The 21,989-nt window shown below is 47.3% G+C and overlaps 1 protein-coding gene across 1 annotated transcript in view; it reads right to left on the bottom strand.

The window, feature by feature from the left end:
* The window catches only part of LOC138525621 (ribosomal RNA processing protein 1 homolog B-like), a 310,024-nt gene that overhangs the window by 202,168 nt on the left and 85,867 nt on the right, over positions 1-21,989 (bottom strand). The window contains exons 4-5 of the mRNA XM_069635673.1: positions 12,533-12,618; positions 12,279-12,340 (exon numbers count right to left, since the gene is read on the bottom strand). Of these exons, the coding sequence (XP_069491774.1) occupies positions 12,279-12,340; positions 12,533-12,618 (148 nt within the window). The remainder of the gene's footprint in view (positions 1-12,278; positions 12,341-12,532; positions 12,619-21,989) is intronic.

The following is a 21,989-nucleotide window of genomic DNA, read 5'->3' as shown; positions in this document are numbered from 1 at the left end:
TACTGGACACATTGGAGGACACAGTTGCCCACCCTGGACGAACTAGAACGCGCAGAGTTAGACGCACCTGTCACCTCGGATGAGCTGGAGGTGGCGATTCAGAATCTGCCCACATGGAAGGCGCCTGGTTCAGATGGGATGCCTAGTGAGTTCTACAAAACATACAAGCAGGAGCTGCTTCAGCCACTGCTTGCCACTTTCAACGAGGCCTACGAGCAGGGGGAACTCCCACTGTCCCTCCGCGAGGCTGTGATCATCCCACTCTTGAAACCAGGCAAGCCGGCCGTGGAGTGTGGGTCGTACAGACCGTTGTCCATGCTCAACCAGGACAGCAAAATACTTACGGCAGTACTGGCTAATAGACTGAAGAAGGTGATCGGGAAACTGATACACCCAGATCAGACGGGATATGTTCCAGGCAGGAACATCACCAATAACCACAGGAGGCTACACCAGATCATTGACCTAACTGAGGAGGACACGGGCGAGTTGGCCATAGTGTCTTTAGACGCGGTCAAAGCCTTCGACTCGGTACGATGGCCCTGGGCTGAAAGCGGTCCTGAAGGGGTACGGAATGGGACCTGGATACCTCAGATGGGTCCAGTTGTTTTACAGCACCCCGATAGCGAGAGTCAAAACGGGGTCCACAGTCTCGGATACCTGGCAACTTAGCAGGGGGACCAGACAGGGATGCCCCTGGTCACCCATGTTATATATACTGGCACTAGAGCTGTTGGCAATATGCCTGCGACAACAATATGGGGAGGCGGGCATAAGCACTGCAAGTGGAGGGCACCTGATATCACTATATGCGGATGACATGCTCCTTTATTTGCGTTATCCGGAACAAAATCTGCAGTATGTGTTGGAGGTAATGGAACGGTACGCCACCCTTTTGGGCATATCGGTGAACCCTAGAAAGTCTAGTCTAGTCTGTTTCCGTTGGGCAGATATAGGAAGGTCCCAGTACAGAGGCTACCCGTCCTGCCAATACCATGGCAGACCGAGACATTTAGGTATTTGGGAATGACAATGCATTACTTACCGTAAAAGCATTTCTGATGGTTGTATCTGCTTAGATTCACATGCTGTGTATAGGTCCGACATCCAGTGGTCACTGCGGAGTATTGCATTTTGTTTTTCGTAGTCGAAAAGGGGACGTCGACAAGGCGTGTCTGTAACACTATCCCTATAGTGACGTGCGTTGTACCCACAATCCCTCACGCGTCGAGGTCCCTCTGTTTGTATTTTTCTGCCCTGAGGGAGCCTTTTAGCCGTGAGTGAGTACAGAAAAGAGAGAAATATATATAAAAGGATGTCTATGTTCCTTCCATCCGAGCGGGGAGGAAGGGTGGGCGCATGTGAATCTAAGCAGATACAACCATCAGAAATGCTTTTACGGTAAGTAATGCATTGTCTTCTGATGTTTGTTAATCTGCTTAGAATCACATGCTGTGCATAGACTAGCGAGCAGTACCCGGAGTTGGCGGTGGGTTATGAGAAGGAACAGTAGAGAAAAGATGTCTTAATACTGCCTGCCCAACCTGGGAATCAGATCTAGAGTGTGCATCTAGACGGTAGTGTTTTGTAAATGTGTGCACAGAACTCCAGGTTGCCGCTTTGCAGATGGACTCAAGGGGAACATTTGCAATGAATGCTATGGAAGCCCCCGTGCCTCGAGTGGAATGTGCTCTTGGCCTGAAGGGTAGTTCTCTCTTAGCAAGAGTGTAACAGAGTGATGCATTGAACAATCCATCTAGATATAGTGGATTTTGAGACCGCATCTCCTTCTCTTCCTGCTGCCACCGAGACAAAGAACTGATTAGTCTTTCTCAGTGGTCTGGTTCTTTCCATGTAGAACATGACAGCTCTGTGTACATCTAGTGTATGCAGACTTTTTTCTCCCGAGCTGGAAGGGTTTTGAAACAACGTTGGTAGTTCTATAGTTTGGTTTACATGAAATTTCGAGATGAATTTAGGTGCAAACCTTGGGTGTGTGCGTAGAACCACCTTATCTTTGTGAACTGTTACGAAGGGGTCTAGTACAGAAAGAGCCTGTAGTTCACTTACTCTCCTAATGGAGGTGATGGCTATTAGGAAAGCAGCCTTAAGGGTGATATCTTTAAGAGTTGCCTTGTGCATGGGTTCGAAGGGAGGGCCCATGAGTCTGGAAAGTACCACATTTAAGTCCCATCCGGGAGCTGGGTTAGCTATCGGAGGGTGTATCCTCTTTACCCCCTCCATGAAGGCTTTGATAACTGGTATCTTCCACCACGACACTTTAAGTTGGGAAGTGGTGTATGCAGAAAGTGCCGCTAGGTGGACTTTAATGTAATTGAACACTAAACCTGAATCCAGTAAATGGGTCAAGTATAGAATAATGTCAGTAGGAGAGCAGTCAACTGGGTTGATGCTAGTACCTCTACACCAGATAACGAATCTTTTCCATTTGCTAGAATAGCAGTGTCGAGTATTAGGTTTTCTGGCTTCCCTGAGGATGTCCATACATCTCTGTGGGAGTTGTAAATGTCCAAATTCTATGATCTCAGGAGCCAGGCTGCTAAGTTCATGGTCTGAGGGCATGGATGCAGTGTTCTGCCCTTGTCTTGTGACAGCATGTTGTACGGGCAGGGAAGTTTCACTGGGGGAGATAGGGACATCTCCATCAAGTGAGCGAACCATGGCTGCCGGGCCCACATTGGGGCCACTAGTATCATTGTAACCTGCTCCTGATGCATCTTGTGCACCACTTTGTTGAGAAGGGGAGTCGGGGGAAAGGCGTAAACAAATAACCCTGACCATAGAATCGACAGACCGTTCCCCTTGGACTGGTTCTGGGGGTACCTGGAGGCGTAACTTTGGCATTGTGAGTTTTCCAGAGTGGCGAACAGGTCTATTTCCGGGAAACCCCATTGAGTGAAGACTTCTAAGACGATGTCGTTGTGTAATTGCCATTCGTACTCTCCGGGCAGGGGGAAGTCTCTGCTGAGTTTGTCTGCTAGAAGATTGAGTTCCCCTGGTACATGTTGTGACAGTAGGAACATGTGTCTGAGAGCCCACTTCCATATATTCTGGGACAGTTTGGACAGTCCTGGAGAGTGAGTGCCTCCTTGCTTGTTGAGGTAGTACATGGCTGTGGTGCTGTCTGTGAGGACCATCACTGTCTTTTCTTGTAGCTGTTTCTGAAAGGCTTTCAGTGCTTTGAACACCGCTAGTAGTTCCAGCAGGTTTATATGCTTGGATGCTAAGCTCGGAGTCCAAACTCCGTGGGCCGTCTGATGGGATAGGTGAGCCCCCCATCCTGTAAGGGATGCGTCTGTGGTTAGAGTGGCTTCCACTGCGGGTGTGGCAAAAGTTTTCCCTAATAACAGGTTTTCTTTTGTCCACCACCGTAGCGAGAGAACCAAGGCCTGCGAGACCACCACTAGATCGTCCCATTGTCCGCTGGCCTGACACCACTGGCTGTAGAGCCACTCTTGCATTGGGCGCATGCGCAGGCGCGCGTGAGGTACCAAATAAATACATGACGCCATCATCCCTAGCAAGCGCATTGCTTTGCGTACCGTCACCTCTCGGCCTGCTACATAATGGGGAATTTGAAACAGCATGTTTTGGACCCTCTCGTTGGAGGGGAATACGAGGCCGTCCTTTGTTCGAATTAGAGCCCCTAGGAATTGTTTGGTTTGGCTGGGGTCTAAGCTGGACTTTTCGTTGATGGAGAAGCCCAGTTGGGACAAAAGGTCTACGGTCTTTTGGGTATTGGAGAAGCATGTTTCGTAAGAATCCCCTGTTATGAGCCAGTCGTCGAGGTAAGGGTATACCAGGATGGATAATCTGCGCAGGTGGGCCGCTGCCACTGCCAGTACTTTCGTGAATACCCTTGGTGCAGATGCTATCCCGAAGGGTAGTACTCTGAACTGGTAGTGTTTGTTCTCTATCTTGAACCTGAGGTATTTTCTGTGTGCTGGCAACATTAAAATATGAAAGTATGCATCTTTCATGTCCAGTGTTGTCATGTAATCCCCTTGTGATAACAGTGGGATTACCTCCTGTAAGGTCACCATACGAAACTTTTGGGGTTTGACAAATATGTTCGCTGGGCGCAGATCTAATACAGGGCGCATGGTTAAGTCCTTTTTGGGTACAAGGAAGTACACTGAATAAATACCTTCTGTTACCTGTGATAGGGGGGCGGGCTCTATAGCTTCTTTCTTCAGTAGTTCTTCCACCTCTTGAAGAAGAATGGAGAGGTGTTGCGGTGTCATGCGTCGGTTCCGTGGGGGTTTGTACTTCGGGGAACCGTTGAACTCGATGCAGTATCCGTGGGCTATGGTGGATAATACCCAACAGTCTGACGTGATTCCCTCCCATGCTGAAAGGAACGATGTTAGCCGGCCCCCGACCGGTGATGCATGGGAGGGGACCCGAATTTTCGGGTCATTTGCTGGTATTGGGCGTGGAACCTCTGGGGCTGGAGCCACAACCTCTTCCTTTGCCACAGCGTTGGCCTCTTTGACTGAACTGGGTGTTACCCTGGTTAGTGGGCCAGTTGGAGCCAGAGTAATATTGTTGTTGTTGGTTCTGCTGCTGTCTTTGGCCACGAAAGGAGCGTTTATTACCATAGCCTCGCCTGTTAGGGGGCCTAGAAATTTGATCAAGAGTCTTGATGGTATCAAACTCTTTTTTTGCATGTTCTAGGGCCTCATCTACTGCTTTCCCAAACAGATGCGTCTGTTCAATGGGTTTATTTATGAGGGAGGCTTGGGTTTCGGGCTTAAAACCTGAATTGCGTAGCCAAACGTGGCGCTTGAGAAGTATTCCCTGCACTAGGGAGCGGCCAGCCGTCTCAGCGGCATCTAGGGAGTTTTTAATGATGCCCTGGTTTACCAGTGTGCCCTCTGATATTATAGCTAGCAGGCGAGAACGCAGAGGTTCAGGTGCTTCCTCTGCTTCGCTGCGCAGCTTGTTCCACTGTGCATCTGCGTAGTTTTTTGCCTTCTTTGTCTGGAGGTGCTTCATTAGTGGATAGTGGCACCCCTGCTCTTTTTCTTGTGTTGGTAACCACAAGGGAGTCCGGAATAGAGTGTCCTCTGATGTATAAAGGGTCAGAGGATGAAGGGCTGAAGAGCTTTTCTGTTCTAGGGTTGACCCCTCTTACTAAAGCTGGGTTAGTAAGGGAAGGAGAAATTCTTCTTTTAATAGAAGCCAGAAGTGGAATAGATTGGCCAACAGGGGCTTTTTCTTTGATGACTTTTTCTACAAAGTCAATGTCTGGAAGAGTTTCCCCTGTATCAATCTCAAAATGCGCTGCTGCCTTGCGCAATAGTGCATTGAGGGAAGGTTGGTCATCTATGGGAGAGGAGTTCCCATGTGAATCCTTGAGAGGAGAAGGGAGAAAGGCATCAGGGTCTGAATGTACTGATGGGGATTGCCAAGGCTGCACTGACGGTGAATGCCAGGGCTGCGAGGTAGCTGTATCCTCTTCAAACCCTGTAGCAGTGGTGTAAGGATCTTCTTCGAATCCCTCTTCCTCAAGTTCTACCTCTTCTTCTCCACCCAAACACTCCTCATCTTCTTGGAGGTATTGCTCCTCCTCAGTGAGGTCAACCAGCCTAGGAATCTTGACTCTAGGGTCATCCTGTGGCCATTCTCTTTGTCTTTTGTGAGTGGGTGGGTCTTGGTTTCCTAGAAACCTTTCCATTTTCTCCATGCAAGAATGGAGTCTTTCAAGGGTCTCATGGGGTACCCCTGAATAGTCTAGAGGGGGGAAATTAGTGTTTTCGCCTTCGAATCGTTTCGAACGCTCCCACAACGTCGACGAGAGGTTCCCGTCTCCTTCTGAAAAGCCTTCAGGTAGTTCGGAAGCGTCCTTTGGAGAAAGGGGGAGTTCCTGGCTACTTTTATGTTTTTTCGACGCGGTATTCGGCGTTTGTTTCGTCGTCCGCGTACGTTTGTCTTCGGCGACAATTCTCGCTAGGCTCTCGACCTCGATTTTGTCCGTCGAGGGCTCTGGTGTCGACGTTGTGTGCGTTGCGCGTTGTACCTCGACGGTCGCTCTATGGAGCGTTGCGTCAGATGTTTTTGGGGTAGCGCCCGTGTTAGATGGAAGCCCAATCGCTGGTCGCGGCTGCGTTTGCGGGTGGGGCTTGTGACCTTTACGGTCTGCGGTAGACGCCGGAGTGCCCTGCGTCCCCTTCGGCGCTGATGGATCCTTCGTTCTCGACGAAGAAGAGCCGTGGGTAGTGTGTTTAGCCTTATGGGGTTTGTGTGCGTCCTTGTCGCCGGGGTGTTCATCCCCATAAGCAGGGCGTGAGCCGAGCCCGTCGGGGCCGGGACGGACGACGAGGAGCGGGAGCGCTCCTTCTGGGGGTTCATGACTTCCGTAACGGACGTCGAGTTATCGCACTCCTCGTCACTTTCAGTAACAGCGGCAGCGGGTGAGGAAACTGACTTCGACATCGCGTAGTCCGCCCACCTCTTAACCCTACGTTCTTTAAGAGTCCTGGGTTTTAAGAGCTTGCAGGCTGCGCAGCTGTTCTCTATGTGATCGAGGGGTAAGCAACGATTACAGAGCTTGTGCTTATCTTTCCAAGTATATTTGCCCCTGCAGCGTGGGCAAAACTTAAATGGTGTCCTCTCCATAGCTGAGGCAATAATAGCTGGCGATAACAACCCCAAGGGAAAGAAAGGGGAGAAAGAAAGACATTCTCAAAGAGAAGAGACAAAGTTCTAACCCCCACTCTCCCTACTGTAAGTTGGCCGTCGAGGCCAGGCCACGTGTTCGGCAGCGCCGAAGGATCTCCTCCGCTCTTCCTCTCAATCGAAAATCAGTTCGGCGGAGAAACAGCTTCACAGCTAATGTCGAGGGGGAGGGATCGTTATCAGTATATTAAGTTATGACAAAAGGACCGAGGTCCGTGGCAAGTATAGCAATGTCTCTCTAGGAGCTCTGCGAAAGGCGACCAGAAACTGGGCGGAAAAAAACAATCTGAGGGACCTCGACGCGTGAGGGATTGTGGGTACAACGCACGTCACTATAGGGATAGTGTTACAGACACGCCTTGTCGACGTCCCCTTTTCGACTACGAAAAACAAAATGCAATACTCCGCAGTGACCACTGGATGTCGGACCTATGCACAGCATGTGATTCTAAGCAGATTAACAAACATCAGAAAAATATTTACCACAGGGTCGAGGCGGAACACAAGCATAACACGGAAAAAGCGATAGAGGGGATCAAGAACAGCATGGAATGTTGGTCTAGATTGCCCCTGACCATGATGGGGAGAGCGGCCTTGCTCAAGATGATGGTCCTGCCTAGACTCTTGCACTTTTTCGTGAATGTCCCGTTTTTGATACGTAGGAGCCTATTGGTGAAACTTCATAGCGTGTGTAGGGGTTTCGTGTGGGGTAACTCCAGGAACAGGGTGGCTCTGTGGAAGCTCCAGAACCCATGTGACAAGGGGGGTATAGGCCTGCCAAATTTTGAACTATGTGGCCAGGTGGCTTTCGGCAGAAGACTCGGTGGAAGCTAGGCTTCTGCGTGGAGACTCGGCCCCGTACTTTCTGAAGGAAGTGGTGTGGCTACGTAGAGACAAACTGGTGGGCAGGGGGCGGCTACTGAGGCTGGGCTGGGAGATCTGGCACAGGACATGGAAGATTGGGGGGGACTCAGAGCCGTACTCCCAGCAGGCCCCTTTGGCGGCGCTGTGCGGGAGCGACTCAACTACTTGAATCGGTCCGTAGATACTGGAACAGGTGGGTCTGGCCACTCTCGGGGACATATGGCAGGAAGGGGAGGCATTGGACTTTCAGAGATTGCAAGAAGAGATGGGGGTGCATGGTGGCCAGTATATAACCTATGCTAGGCTGGTGAAAAAGACTAGAGAAAGATAGTCGGAGACGGTGCTAGCGGAGGATCCTGACGCCTCCTTGGAAACTATGTATGATGTATCGGAGGGCGGGCACGAAATATCGAGGATATACGAGCTCCTGCGAGCAAGGGCAGGGAAGGAGTTGCTCCAACTGAGACAAGATTGGGAAGAGGTGGTGGGGGGACCCATGACAGATGGTCAATGGGAGTGGGCCCAGAGGTACCATAAAAAGGTGGCCCGGAAAGCAAGGTTCCAACAACTTCAATTGTACGTTACCCACAGGGCTTACCTGACTCCCAGGAAAATTGCAAAGTTTGGGGGACCGGCCACGCAGCAATGCCCCAGGTGTGGGGAGGTGGATGCGGGGCTGTTACACATGTTTTGGGCTTGCCCGGAGGTGCACAGGTTCTGGGAGGAGGTTAAACTGAAACTGGCTGGAGGGGGAGTGGGGCTGGACGTGGAATCAGCCTGGTCATGCATGCTCGGGTTCTTCCCTAGACCCCGACACTCAAAACATAAGCAAAATGAAGGACTTGGCTTACGTTTTGGCCAAGCGCAGAATCGCCATGGGCTGGAAGGCGGCCCACTGGCCTAAGGTGGAGCTATGGTGGGCGGACCTCCTAAAATGGGCGGAAGCCGAATCAGTGGTCTGGTTTGAAGCGGTCACTAGGGGGGGCGAGGAGGAAGTAGGGCCCCTGCTGGCCTGGCGGCAATTGGTGGCCTCTATGGGAAACCCTCACTAGGGTAACAACGAACAGATGACTTGGATGATAACCGCTTAAGTATTGTGCTATCCGATAATACTCCTGCAAACGACATGTAAGAACTGGCTCTAGTTCGAGGGGGGAGGGGGGAAGTTGGGGAGTTTTAATGGAAATGTGATGGTCTAATGATGCTTTTTACGTATTGAAACAATTTTAGTGTGGGTTTTAAAATAAAATAAATATTTATAAAAAAACCTTCCTCTTTGCCTCTGCTTTCTCTCCCTCACTCCCCTGCTAAAAATCACTGAACCTGCACTGAATCTGCAACTGGGCCACTCATTGACCTCGGTCCTTGGCCCAGCCACTCTTCCCTGCACTGCCTCCCTGCACTACGGGATTGTCTCTGTATCCTACAGGCACTTACCTTGCACTTGCCACCAGCTGGCCCTATTATTTATCGTGTATTTTACTAACCCTGTACTGCACTTTCCCCTCTCCCTTTTCCCTTCCCCTCTACCCTTGCGATCTGAATGACACCTGGCCTAGTAGGATTGTTGTCTGTCTTCCCTCTGTTGCCCCTCCCTGCCTCGTCGCGCCTTGAAACACTTGTGTATAGGCGCGTTACAAATGCCATATCATATCAGTAGCAAAAGTCAGAGTTCCTTAGGACAACTGGGCAAACAGGTAAGTACTTCACTTTAGAGTGAGAAGAGGGTTCAGGGGCTTTGCAGAAGACATTCTAGCCGTGGGACTGGGTGCACTGGATGAGAGGCCTCCCCATCACAGAAAACTGCCCACAGCTACACAGAAATCCTAACAGGCTTAAGGTAAGTACATACCCACGCCAACACAGTACCTAAGCATTGAAGATTTTGCAGCAGAACTTCAGGGTCTGCAGCCAAATACCCGGTCAGTGGATTCCGTGTCATGTGACTGAAGGGACTTTGCAGCAGAGATCGATGAAGAAGGCTCTAGGCAAGGTTTCCCTTGTGGCTGAATGCGGTTTTGGCGCCTTTTCAAGGAGTACAGAAGACACAAAATCGTGGTTGAATTCTCGTTGTTACAAAGGTCCAGAACTCTGGTGAGGGGAAATTACGGACTTGATTCGTGTCTCTGGAGATCCACCAGGATGCCCACAGCGAGATTCGGAAGACCTGGCACCGCACAATGGCTTGAGGTCCCTGGGTATTGGGGTATTGCAACAACGCAAGGTCAAAGCAATGCATGGGATGGCTCAAAATGCAGGTATTGAGTCTAGCGGGTCTTTCCAGGCTCTAGGTCCGGGTAGTCGTTTTCGGAGGACCAAGGTCGATTGGAAGGAAGGGCTACAGCAGGCTCTCCGTTTGCTGGAAATGGTCTCAGCCGTGTTTCCTTCCTGTTCCTCTTCGGTTTCGGTTCCAGTGGTCAACATGTCTTCAGCTTCCAGGTCGCAGTATTTATCAAGAATTAAAGCACAACCTCTGCATTCTCGCCCCATATTTTACAAGAAGGGGCGGTCTGGTTGTCCAATCAGGACAGCCAGCCCCCCACTGGGATCTGTCCCCATTCAAGCAAGGCATAAAACAAAGGGCTGGGGAGTTTTGGACTACTCCCCGACTTCCTGCTCTCACAGACAGACTGGAGCCTGGGCGGGGAGTCCAGGTGACTCCAGCCGAAAATAAAAATCACACAAAGGAATTTCCCGCCTTGGATGTCAGGGGAAGGAACAAGAAACACTAAAATGGTGAAAAAAAGACGACAGGGGCCAATTCTGGTAAAAATCGATACCCTTCGATCCATTTACGGCAGCTGTGAACACAGCCCGCTGTAAAGGTGCACCAATTTAATACAAGATATCACTGCCACCAGCCATTTAAGGTAAGCTTGTCACTAACAGAATTGTTACAGTTTTAGTGTGAAAGGGGATACATTGTATCTCCGCAGCACTCCACATAAGGTGGGGTGTGCTGGTTTCACTTAAAATGTAAAAAAGGATCCAAAGATCCCTTTTACCCTTGGGAACTGTAGTTCACTCAAGGTTAGCACAAGAAAGTTAAAAGGGGAGCCCATGGGGCAACCCAGTAACAACATGCACTTATTGTCAATTGTTAAAGAGGATAACTGTAAAAAGATACTATGGAGAGTCTTAAAAATGACACCCATAAAAAGAGTTAAAGATTATGTGAGTGTTGAAAAAGGTTCCCACTCGGTATTATGGAAAAATATCCCACTAGTAAAGCAAAAGGTTCTGAGGTTGACCCAGGTCAAGAAGATTTACAAATTCTGTGAAAATCTTACCCAACAGCGAGGGAGCCAGAGCAAAGGACAGCTGCTCCTAGGAGACCAAATCCTGGCCACTGCCGCTTCCCCTGGGACAGATGCCAGTCCCCAATGAGTCAGAGGGGCAGGTGGTGCGACCCGGACCCCAATCAACAGATCCGGAGGAGTTGCCGGTTAGTGCCACGCCACCTGGGTGGATGAAAGGGAAAAGCAACCCAGTAGCATGTGAAGGGCTAAAGTAGGACAGAGAGAAAAGTGGGTATTATAAGTTGAGAGGCATGAGCCCGACAGAGGGGCACCTATTTGAACAGTGTTGGTGAAACGTCTGAGGCCTACAAAAACGGGGACCGGCGTGAACTTTCTGTTGAACATGGTTTACAGTGGAACGAAGAAAAGGAAGCATTGCATTCTGGGAGATGGAGTGAGCTATAAATCGAAGTGGTCCTGCAGAGTTATTTGCAAAGCCCTCGCACAGTCAAAAGTCTCTGATAGGAAAAATTGTAAAGAATGATGGCCTGAGCCCAGCAGAGGGAGACCTGTGGTGAAGTCAAGAGAAGAGTAAAAAGCTTGTGGAAGGGAGCTCCTGCAAGAAACGTGAACTTTTGTTTGAAGAAGTCTGAGCCCGACAAGAGGGTGGACCGGTGTGAACTTTTTGGTGAACTATGAATTTTGTGAACCGTGAATCCTAAAAAAGTGATGTGAATTGTGAATCCAGAAGAAAATACTGTTAAAAGGAACTTTTTGTTTTTGTATACATCCAAGGCACCCTGCGAGAAAGAGTGTCTTGGGAAAAGACTATCATGAAAACGCCTGGATTGTATCCTGAACTGCATCCTCGTGCCGAAGACCATGCGTCCTAAAGCCTAAGTGAGTCACCTTGTCCCGTGCTGAAAACGTGGGGAAGGGACCCTTGTTGCTCGGCTATGCTGAAACATCATTTCTGAACACTATTTTCTTTACATTTACATTTTCCCAGCACACATTTGCCATTATAGCCTAAGGGCAGGCAGTAGGTTTCTGTTGAATGACAATACTAGGACTGCGTTATTTATTATTTAATGGTCGAGTGGGCTCCCATCCTTAGAGATAGGGCCAGATAGTCATTTAATAAACACCCTTGAACACTGAATCATGTGTGTCTGTCTTCACGTGTGATACCATGCCTCCCCTACAGAAGCAGTGTGTGCATATCTGAAGTCTAACTGCTGACTGGAGGCAAACCTTTCTGGAAAGTGTATTCATCAGCACCACACTCTTGCCACCTGAATGGACGCCTCCTGAAATGTATTGCTTTCAGTGGACTCCAATATAGCTTATGGGGCAGCCAGGATTCTGGGTGGGTGCTTAGTTACCATCTCACTGTCACAATATGGATTTCCAAAATAAAACAGTAAGTGCAGCTGGTGTTGCATTGGGGCCTTCCCGAGCTTGCATACTCACTGCTCTTCCCACTTGTTCTTTTTCAGCACTTGGAAGGATTCTCGTAGTAACATGCGACTCAGCTACCAGGAGAGAATGGAAAGGATTAGCATCGAGAGAGCAAAGCCATCAGCCCTGAGACCAACCCACTTAACGCAATGATCTCCCTTTCATGCAGATGACCCAGAGTGGCCCCCACATCAGTCAGACAGTCTTCATTTTCCCAAATTTAGCGAGATTGCAAAGGGATTCTCAAGAAGGGATGTGCCTCTCACCATGTAAAACTTGTCCAGCCGCAGTCGGTCTATTCCATTCCACTCCCGGTTCATCGTCTGCCAGAATGTCCGAAGGAAGAGCATCTCTGTCGGAAAACAGACACAGTTACCTGGACTGCCAACACAATGGACACACTAAGGACCCTTTCACTCGAGAATTACTTGAAATATGAACAAAGGTGGGCATCAAGTGGGCCCCCCCCCAACCCCCCACCAACAACCATTTATGGCAACTAGCCTATTGAGGTCAATGCAGGAAAACATTTCTAGGTGCAGATTGTTCTTCCCAAACACCATTTGGCAGAGAACAATGGGTATTCCACAATCATGCTCGATTACCATTTTTCCGAAATACATTTTGCTGCATTTTTTTATACCGCAAAGAGATAGGTGGTGTATTTCGGTTGGGAATATAGAAGGGGCAGGAGGGTGTGGGGCACTGGCCCTGCTCGTTGCAGTAAAAAACATGGGGGAGGAGTTCAGCGAAACCTAAAAAAAAAAAAAATTCAAAAATAAATAACAAAATTTAAAAAAAAAAAAAAAAAAAAAATTTAAAAAAAAACAATGCTCACAGATCCAAACCATGCTGAAGACTCATACTGCTGCTCCGCAGGGCTCATGGCTCAAACTTGCTTCTGTGTCAAAGCAACGTTCAAAGCACTTGGCAGTATTTGGCTTACCTTCCCAAACTGCTGAGTCTGAAGAATCCTATGGATCCCTCACTGAACCCCTGGATAAAGTCACCTCCCAGGTGGCCGGGGAAGGCAGACGCTTCCTGATCCCAGCCCGGGGGTGGTCCAATGCAGGAATATCACCTGGGAGACAGGGCCCAGGGTGGTGAAGAGATTCCATGGAATGAGACCGTATTTTTCCTCCGACAGGAAGATTCTTACCCTTGTACCTGAGGTGGTTATGGCTTATTGTCATTTTGATGTCTCTCAACCTTATAGTTGCCCGAAGGTTGTGAACCCCAAGGTTATAAAATCTGAACAAACTATATTCCGAAAGAAAAGATCCTTTTTCGTATTGCAAACCAAACGCCTTCCTAAAAACCAAGGGTACAATGTAAAGCATTATGGACCGTCTTCACTAAACCATCTTCCTCTATGATCGCCAATTCACACAATAAAAAGCCTTAAGGGAATAAGATCTACCCTTATGAATTATGTAGAAGTGGAAAAACCTAACTTTAGTGGAAGAAACTACAAATCCTAGAGGTACTGAGACGAAGAAGAGGGCTCAAGAGGCATGTAGATGTTAGTAGTCAGGCAATTAAGCTTAGTAGCCATTGCAGTAGTCAGGCAATTAAGGCTAATGGCCCATACCTGAAGACAATTGGTGAACCTGCGAGGCATTAAAGGTTCCATTAGGAGAAGAGTAGAAGGAGCTGGAACGAGAACTGGAAGGCTGGCTGGAGTAGCAGTAGTAGAGGAGAAGCACAAAGCTGGCAAATCACAAGGAAGTAGAGGCACAGAAAGGACCCAGGAACATGGAGACAGCAGATTTCACCTGCAAATTCTGAGAGTCCTATTCTCCCAAAACCATAATAGCAGAGACTGCACCTGTTAGGCAGAATTACATGCAGTACAATCTCTGGGACCACCACATACAATTAGGACTACAGGTGTAAGCAAAACCAACCTTTGGTACAAGTCTGTACTACAGTTTTGTGGGAGCAGGGCGGAGCAGCCAGGCTCATCTCAAGAGGAAATGTGAGCAGTGTTAAGAGATTACACAGAGGTCTTACAATCACAGTGGTTCAAGTAGACACTTACACTCAAGATTTCTTGGTAAAACATTTATTACATTAACATTTAGAAAACATTCACTAGAAGGAGGCAAATTATTATTACACACAAATAAACGACAACACCAAACCAATACGTTTGAGTAAATTAGGCTCCCCTGAAACAGGAGCAAAATAGCATTTCAGTCACTTTAAATGGGAGTAAAAAGGCAAAAGTTAGCAGAATAGATCACAGATACTTTTTTAGGCAGTGCAAATAGTTTTAGTTTACTAGAGGACTCGATTCAGTTCAGTAGTCCTAGGCCAAAGTCACTGGGCTAGTGTCTTGGATAGTAAAGAGCAGTTCTTGAAGTAAACGGTAAAGTCTGTTCGCAGAAATAGTTTGTACGAAAAAGATTCATATGTTGGGTCACAAGCTGATTAGGCCTGTAAATTAGGAAAGTTCCACGAACTTTCACTGCGAGAGAGGCGTTCCCTCAATCGGGCTGGCACAGTACCTTAGTATGAACCAAAAAGATGTAGCTGAAGACGTTAGTTCCTGCAGATCTCACCGTTCCTGAGCCTCAGTCATGGGGACAAGAGGGAGGACGTCGGGGGGACTCCTGCACTGGACGGGATCGTCGGAAAACGCTGACAAAATGGAGTCCATTCAGTTCGAGTAGCTGTTGTCAAGTACACAAGCTGGTGTCCTTCCCCATGGTTAATCCTTACCAGCTCTGAGAATGGTATCCAGGTGGCTTACGAGTCGATTGGTCCCACCAACTCACTTGAAGGGGCTTCTCTGTCGAAAGGAGCTTTGGCGCTTCAGACCTGCAGCAGGGCTTCACCAGGCAAACCAACGGTCCGGGAGTTGCAGCAGCCGTCCTCTTCAAGCTCGTCTTCGGTTCCTTCGTTCCAGTGGTCGACTGCTTTCCAGTCCAGGAGACTCACCTTTTAAACAGTTTTCTCACATTCATTCCAGCCTAGCTGCCACTCACCCAACAGGGTGGCTGTCCTTGCCGGACAGTCAGTCAGCCAATCACGCCAGAGTGCATTTGGGTCTCCTAGGAGACTACGCACGGATGTCAGGCACCTCCCTCACTTCCTGCCCACCCCAGACACTCAGACACCAGAGGCGGTCTTCAGTCCTGAAGCCTGCCAAAGGCATGGAAACAAAGGGACCCAACCTGGTTTGGCGCGCAGAGACAAACACTAGTAGGACCTTTCCAAAAAGAAATGGCAGAAAAAGACCGGGACCCATTTAAACAAAGGGGCTTAAGGCGCCATCTTGAAAAACATGGCTCCTGTGATTTTTAACTACCGGTGTTCGCGGTCGGGAAAAATCATAGTAGTTTGTTGTAAAACCACTGCCTATAATATGTTTAAATAGGTATAAAGAATCCCTATTAACATGAAAACATCCTACTCCACCAACGGGGATATAGATATATGTAATACAATAAAGAGCAAGATGATACGTGTTGTTTACTTGCCTCCAACCCCCTCACACAAAAACTCTATAAGGTTTTCCAGCATCACTAGTCCTGAAAAAATGGACCGTCTGCTATAACTGATTTACACAAATGTATAACAAGTTTATTATTCAAATAATTTAAACTGAATTTAAACAAAAAACACTACCCTCACCTAACACAGTGTACTAAACATTAAAAAACAAATATAAAACATCAAATAACTTATTTATACGACACAAAAGATATCACATAACACACAAAAAAATCTCAATGTGTCACTAAAACAACAAGCATCCCAACATGTTTCTGTTCTTAACTGCCCAGTTCAGGCGAACATTCTTCAGGGGATACATTTAAAAGCATCCACTAATCTCTTCCACACCGTGTGAAATATAAGCACCCCCTTCTGTTTGCCCTCTAGTGCATGTTGACGGCATGTTGTTAGCTGAGGTTTTGGTAATGCCAGATAAATGGTGTTTACTGTTATGTTTCCATTGCTTTCCAGATTGACTCTGTACTTTATTGCTTGATCGTATGGATGTTTCCATTTCAACTTGTTCATTACTGAATTGTGAATTGCAGTCTTGATCCCTACATTTGTGGAGGTAATTTACTTTGTTATTTGGAGCCTTGATTTTATGTGCAATGGTATTGAAGCCAGTGTGATTTCTGGATATAACAGAGCATGTGGTCTCTGTTTATTGGTTTAGTCTTACTTAGGTGTGGCGATACTCTAGCGGACTGACGCTTTGTTGAAGTATTGATTTCTCATTTGGAGGGAAACCAGCAAATTTGTCATTCTGTGACGTGCTTTGAAGTTTCACCATTTAAAGGTAAATCTGCGGGTACCCTTTGGGACCCTTGTGAGTGTGGCATAATCCCTGTGCCATGCCACCATCATTTTGTAGTACTTCCTTCCCTTTTTGGAACTCATTAGGTCTCTCCTTTCCTTTATTTTTACAGGCTTGGAGTTTGTTTTCCTTTTACCCTCTTGGGTGCCTGAATCTACCCTTTCAACACGGTGTGGAAGAGATTAGTGGATGCTTTTAAATTTATCCCCTGAAGAATGTTCGCCTGAACTGGGCAGTTAAGAACAGAAACATGTTGGGATGCTTGTTGTTTTAGTGACACATTGAGATTTTTTTGTGTGTTATGTGATATCTTTTGTGTCGTATAAATAAGTTATTTGATGTTTTACATTTGTTTTATATTTGTTTTTTAATGTTTAGTACACTGTGTTAGGTGAGGGTAGTGTTTTTTGTTTAAATTCAGTTTAAATTATTTGAATAATAAACTTGTTATACATTTGTGTAAATCAGTTATAGCAGACGGTCCATTTTTTCAGGACTAGTGATGCTGGAAAACCTTATAGAGTTTTTGTGTGAGGGGGTTGGAGGCAAGTAAACAACACGTATCATCTTGCTCTTTATTGTATTACACGTAAAACCACTGCCACCAGCCTTTTCAATAGGAAAGGGTAGCATTTGACTACTACATGAGTGTTTAGACACAGAGGATACTATGTAACCCGTCCAACACTCTATAGGAAGATAGTGTGTGCTGGGTCTAGGAATTTAAAAAGACTAGTAAAGTCAATTTAACCTTACATTCTCTGGGAAACAGTAGTTTATCCCAGAGAAGGTTTTAAACCTTTGGGAAGTCTAAAAAGACATCCCTGTGTTACTGCACTGAGGGTGCTGTGTAACACACATGAAGAGATGCCTATGGAGTTTTTAAAACTCCATGACCAAAAGAAATAAACACAGAAAACAAGTCCTAAAGTTCAGCAAAAGAGCTGGGGGTCTCCAAGGTAGGGAAGAATTATGACATTGAGAATTCTCCCTAACAGCACTGCGGAAGGCATGCTAGAGGCCGGGCTTTCCCCCATGTGAGCTTTGGTGTTGTGATTGCACAGCTATAAACGGGCAGGATACTAAGGCCAGAAGCAGAAGGAAAGTCAAGGGTCTCGGTGTTTTCACATTTTTGTGCTAATTCCCTTCAACCTTAGAGACACCCAGCTCTTTTGCTGGACTTTAGCTCTTTTTGATCTTTTGTCAGTTTGGTTGATTGTCGTGAAGAGTATTGAAACCTCCGTCCCCAAGTACCACAGAGAGAATACAAGATTACTCCCTATGCGATCATTGAGGCCACAGGTGGGTAGTTCTTGCAGCTCGGATCCACGGAAAATGTTGAAAACCCAAGGCAGCTGTAAAGGAAACCTTTATTAGCAATCAACTGAGCAGAGTACAAGCAAACGGGCAGAATAAAGAACAGGGCTTACCTAAACTGACGGGTGAGGAAGCCCAGAACCTATGATAGTTGGTAATTCCATGGAGGGGCACGTGAGCTGGTTTCCCGATGACAGTAGGGAGAACAACTGTAGGCCCAACTTGCCCTCCTGAAACTTGATGAAACAAAAGGACCAAAGTCCAAAGTACTTGATAACGTAATGCAGTGAAGAGGAAACAATGCCAAGTCCAATTCAGGGTAATCCAAGACAGTCCAAAATGCATTCCGAGTTCGAGATGATCCAGCAAACAGAGCAAAAGCAAATCCAAAAAACAATCCAAAAGTCAAGAGCCGTGAAACACAAGGTATCCAAACACTGTACAGAGTCCTCCAAAGAACAGCTGTGAAGCGCGGACGTGCAGAAGTTCAGCGCTTAAATAGCGGAAGCTTCCGCGTCACCTGATCCGCGAGTGTGATGGATGAACGCGTCACGTGACCCACAGACGCGACACGTGAGCGTTGTTTTGATCTCAATGGTCTCCATGATCGCGGAATTGACTTTCTGCGGGCAGCGTCCTGTAGCCGGCGCCTGCGCGCTCCCTCTTGCAGACGCCATGGCAGATGCCAATGAAGGAACGGGGAACCCTTGAGTCTGCATGTGTGACCCTTGGGGTAAACCCGCTCACGTGACACCCTTCCACTGTGAGGGACATGGAGTGGAAACCCGACTGGGGTAACTGGTGTATTTTGAGTGTTGCCTGTCCTATTGTCTGACCTAGATGTTTGTGAAAAAGGGACAGAATGAGAGGACAGCGTGACATCTTTACCCTGGAGCGAGAGCGCCCTTCTTTCTCACTCTCTCATGCGTTTTGACCTGATTTAGATTACGTTTCCTTTGTTTTTGGAGTCTACAAACTCCATAAGCATGTACTTTTTGTATGGCAACACACGGCACCGTCAGTGCAGTGTCACAGAGAAATCAAGATACCTACTAAGGTTTAAATACCTTTTCTTGGGTGAACTACTGTTGCCAAGAATAGTAAAGTGAAATTGACTTTAGTTACCTTTTCGCTTTGTAGGTCCAGCACACCCCATTTTATGGGGAGTGCTGGGGGGTTACTTAGTAGCCGTTTTTCCTACTTACTCATGGAACATTTTTTTATGTTATCCTCTCTACTTTAAATGGCTGGTGGCAATGGTTTAATTTTCCTACCATTGCGCTTTTCTACTGCAGGCTGAATCCTCAGCTACAGTATAGCACCCATGGGTGACCATTTTGTCAAAATGGCCTGGTCGTCTTTTCACCCTTTTCTGTTTGCAAGGTCTTTATTGGATTTAACTCTGCCCGCCAAGCCGGGGTCGAGCCCTTTGTTTCGCCTTTGGCGGGCTTACGCACTGAAACCCGCCCCTGGCACCATTGTGTCTGGAAGGGAAGGAAGTGAGGGAGGTTCCTGAAACTCCCCTGTCCTTGGTCTCTAGGACTGCCTGAATGAACCCAGTCCCGATTGGCTGGCTGGCTGTCCTTTTAGGACAATCACCTTGCGGTTTGAGTGACAGCTAGGCTGTACATGAATGGGAGAAGCCTGCTTAAAAAGCAAAAGTTTTGGGACTAGTGCCAGAGTCGACCACTGGGAAGAACACCCAAAGAAACCGTGAACAAAGCTTGCTGCATCCTCTTGGACCTTTGAATTGCCTGATGAAGCCCTGCTGCTGTGCACTCCTTTTTCTGGTCGACAAGAGAAGCTCCGGAAGGGACACTTCTTCCCTTGGGCTAGTGGGACCAACTAACCCAGAGATGAACTCCACGGGACCATCTTCCCAGACTGGCTGTACTCCTTTGCTGCTGCAGGAACAGAGTGCCAGGTGTCAAGAAATCTGGTCGGATAAAACGTCTCCAATCCAGCCAGAAGCTCCAGGAGTTTCCCAAGGATCCTCCAGAAGCAAGACCACCAGAGATTGACTCCCCTCATCAGAGTACAGAACCCAAGGAGTGAAGGAAGCCCGGTGGTGCGGTTTACCGAGCGCTGAAACCGCAAAGTGCCGCTGATCAGAAAAGAGCCGTACCTGCCGCCGACTTTCAAATTGCTGCCGCAGGAGTCCTCCAGACGTCCTCCCTCTTGTCCCCACGACGGAGGCCCAGGAACCCATGATCTGCATCGCTACAACCAGACAGAAGCCAGCTGGACCACTCTTCTTCAAACCAAAGGTGTTATTCCGACTTGGGGTACTTACCCCAGTGTCTTTAGCTTTGCTCTTCTCAGTTGAGACTTGCAGTAGCTACCTTGCTAGAGTGGATTTCAGCTCTACCCTTCACAAGTGTAACAGCTTGTGACCCTATAGTGATTTTTCTTCAACACAAACTCCAACTTTGTGCAAGACCTTGTTATCCAAGTGCCTCGGCTCCATATACTGTGCTCAAATTGCCTTTGGCTGTCCTGGCTCCCTGCAGACTCTAGTCCATTTCATATTTGCTGTCCCTCAGAGTTGATAACTTGGTTTTAACTACTATTGCTGGGAAAGGTTTTTGTCTAGACTTCATTGGAAGATTTAAGTGCTCATATACATTGAGAACCTGTTTTAATCTTTTGCCTTCCCTTAACCTTTCCTTTCGGCAAATCTCAGAATCTACTGTCAGTACTCACCACAGCTAGAGCAGAAGGTAGGTGAACTGTGTACTGCTGCATAGCATAACGTAACGTGAGCCAATTATGGCCCAGGTCTCCTCACTGAGGGTGCTCTTTCCAATGATACACCCCTCTATTCGATGGGAAAACACAAGAACAGAGGAGTAAATCAATTGAAAGAGCAACAGAAGAAACAGCCCAAAAAACATCCTGACAAATATACCAAATGTAAAGCTGTAAATGAAGTCCTAAAGAATTGTGTATTGTTCTTGCTGGGGCAAATTATCGTGAAGAGACGACAATTCATCATCATAACCAGGATTACCATTGGTGCCATTTCTTTTTTTCTGGAAATTGGAAGAGAATCTTTCCATCCAGGACCATACAGTTGTTACCAGTGGATTGTTTTTGTTGAACCTTTTTTTTTTTTACTTTGAACTTTTAAGAACTGGTTCAAAACCGTTTTTCTTTGATGAACATTTTTGAAATTGACTTTTACGGCCTAAATCAGGATAGGAGAAGGCCACTTAGACATTGTGTTAATACAGTTTCTTATATTGTGTAATTTCCTTTGTATATTGGTGGTTTAGTGTGAGGGACAGTTTACCCATGCTAAAGAATGTTTCCATAGCCTTTAGACTAAGTAGGGAAGTCCTCTGTAGTGTAGGGCAAGCAAAATACTTTCTGTATACAGTTTCTTTAATAAAATGGCATATTTTGAGAAATCTACAAGCAGCTGTCCGCCTCGCATTACTGACTCCTCGCTTCCCATCAATGTTAAAAGGAGGTGTATTCAGGGACAAGTCTTGAGGTTAGATGTCGTGCCCAGGATAATGAGCCCGGTTTTGTCATCATTCAGGCAGAGACCATGAGCAGCCATCCATGAATGATGAAAACTCTATTCACCAAGGCCAAATCCTTATAATCCCCAGTAAGTGGTAGGAGAATCTGAGTATTTATTTATTCACATTTTTGAGCGCACAACAGCCCTTAGGCAACGAAGATTTGCTTATTTACATATCAATGGTAGAACGTTTTAACGCTCGTTACATGCGTAAAGCATTGCTTAGTTACAGTGGTAGTAGATAAGCAGTTTACCATTATTGATAGAGCCAGCAGTGGACAGTATAGGTAGTTAAGGGGTGGGTGGTAAGGCAGGTAGAAGGTGTGAGGAATGGTGGGGGGTTTAGTTGAAAAGAGTGGTTTTCAGATTCTTTCGGAAGGCGAGTAGGGATGCTTCAGCTTGGAGTGAGGTGCATAGTTAGTGTAGGTGATACCAAGATGGTCCAGATCATCAAAGAGGGGCTTGGTGAATATGTTGTACAGAGTAGGTGAGACATGATCCCTGGGGCACCCCACAGGTGATGGGGGGGAGGGGGAGGCAGCGGCTGCTGAGGGAGAGA

This window comes from Ambystoma mexicanum, chromosome 7p (genome assembly GCF_040938575.1).
Source record: "Ambystoma mexicanum isolate Mex_15411 chromosome 7p, UKY_AmexF1_1, whole genome shotgun sequence".
NCBI classification, from domain to species: Eukaryota; Metazoa; Chordata; class Amphibia; order Caudata; family Ambystomatidae; genus Ambystoma; species Ambystoma mexicanum.
Note: the sequence above shows the minus strand (reverse complement) of the source record. Positions and strands in the feature narration are given on the sequence as shown.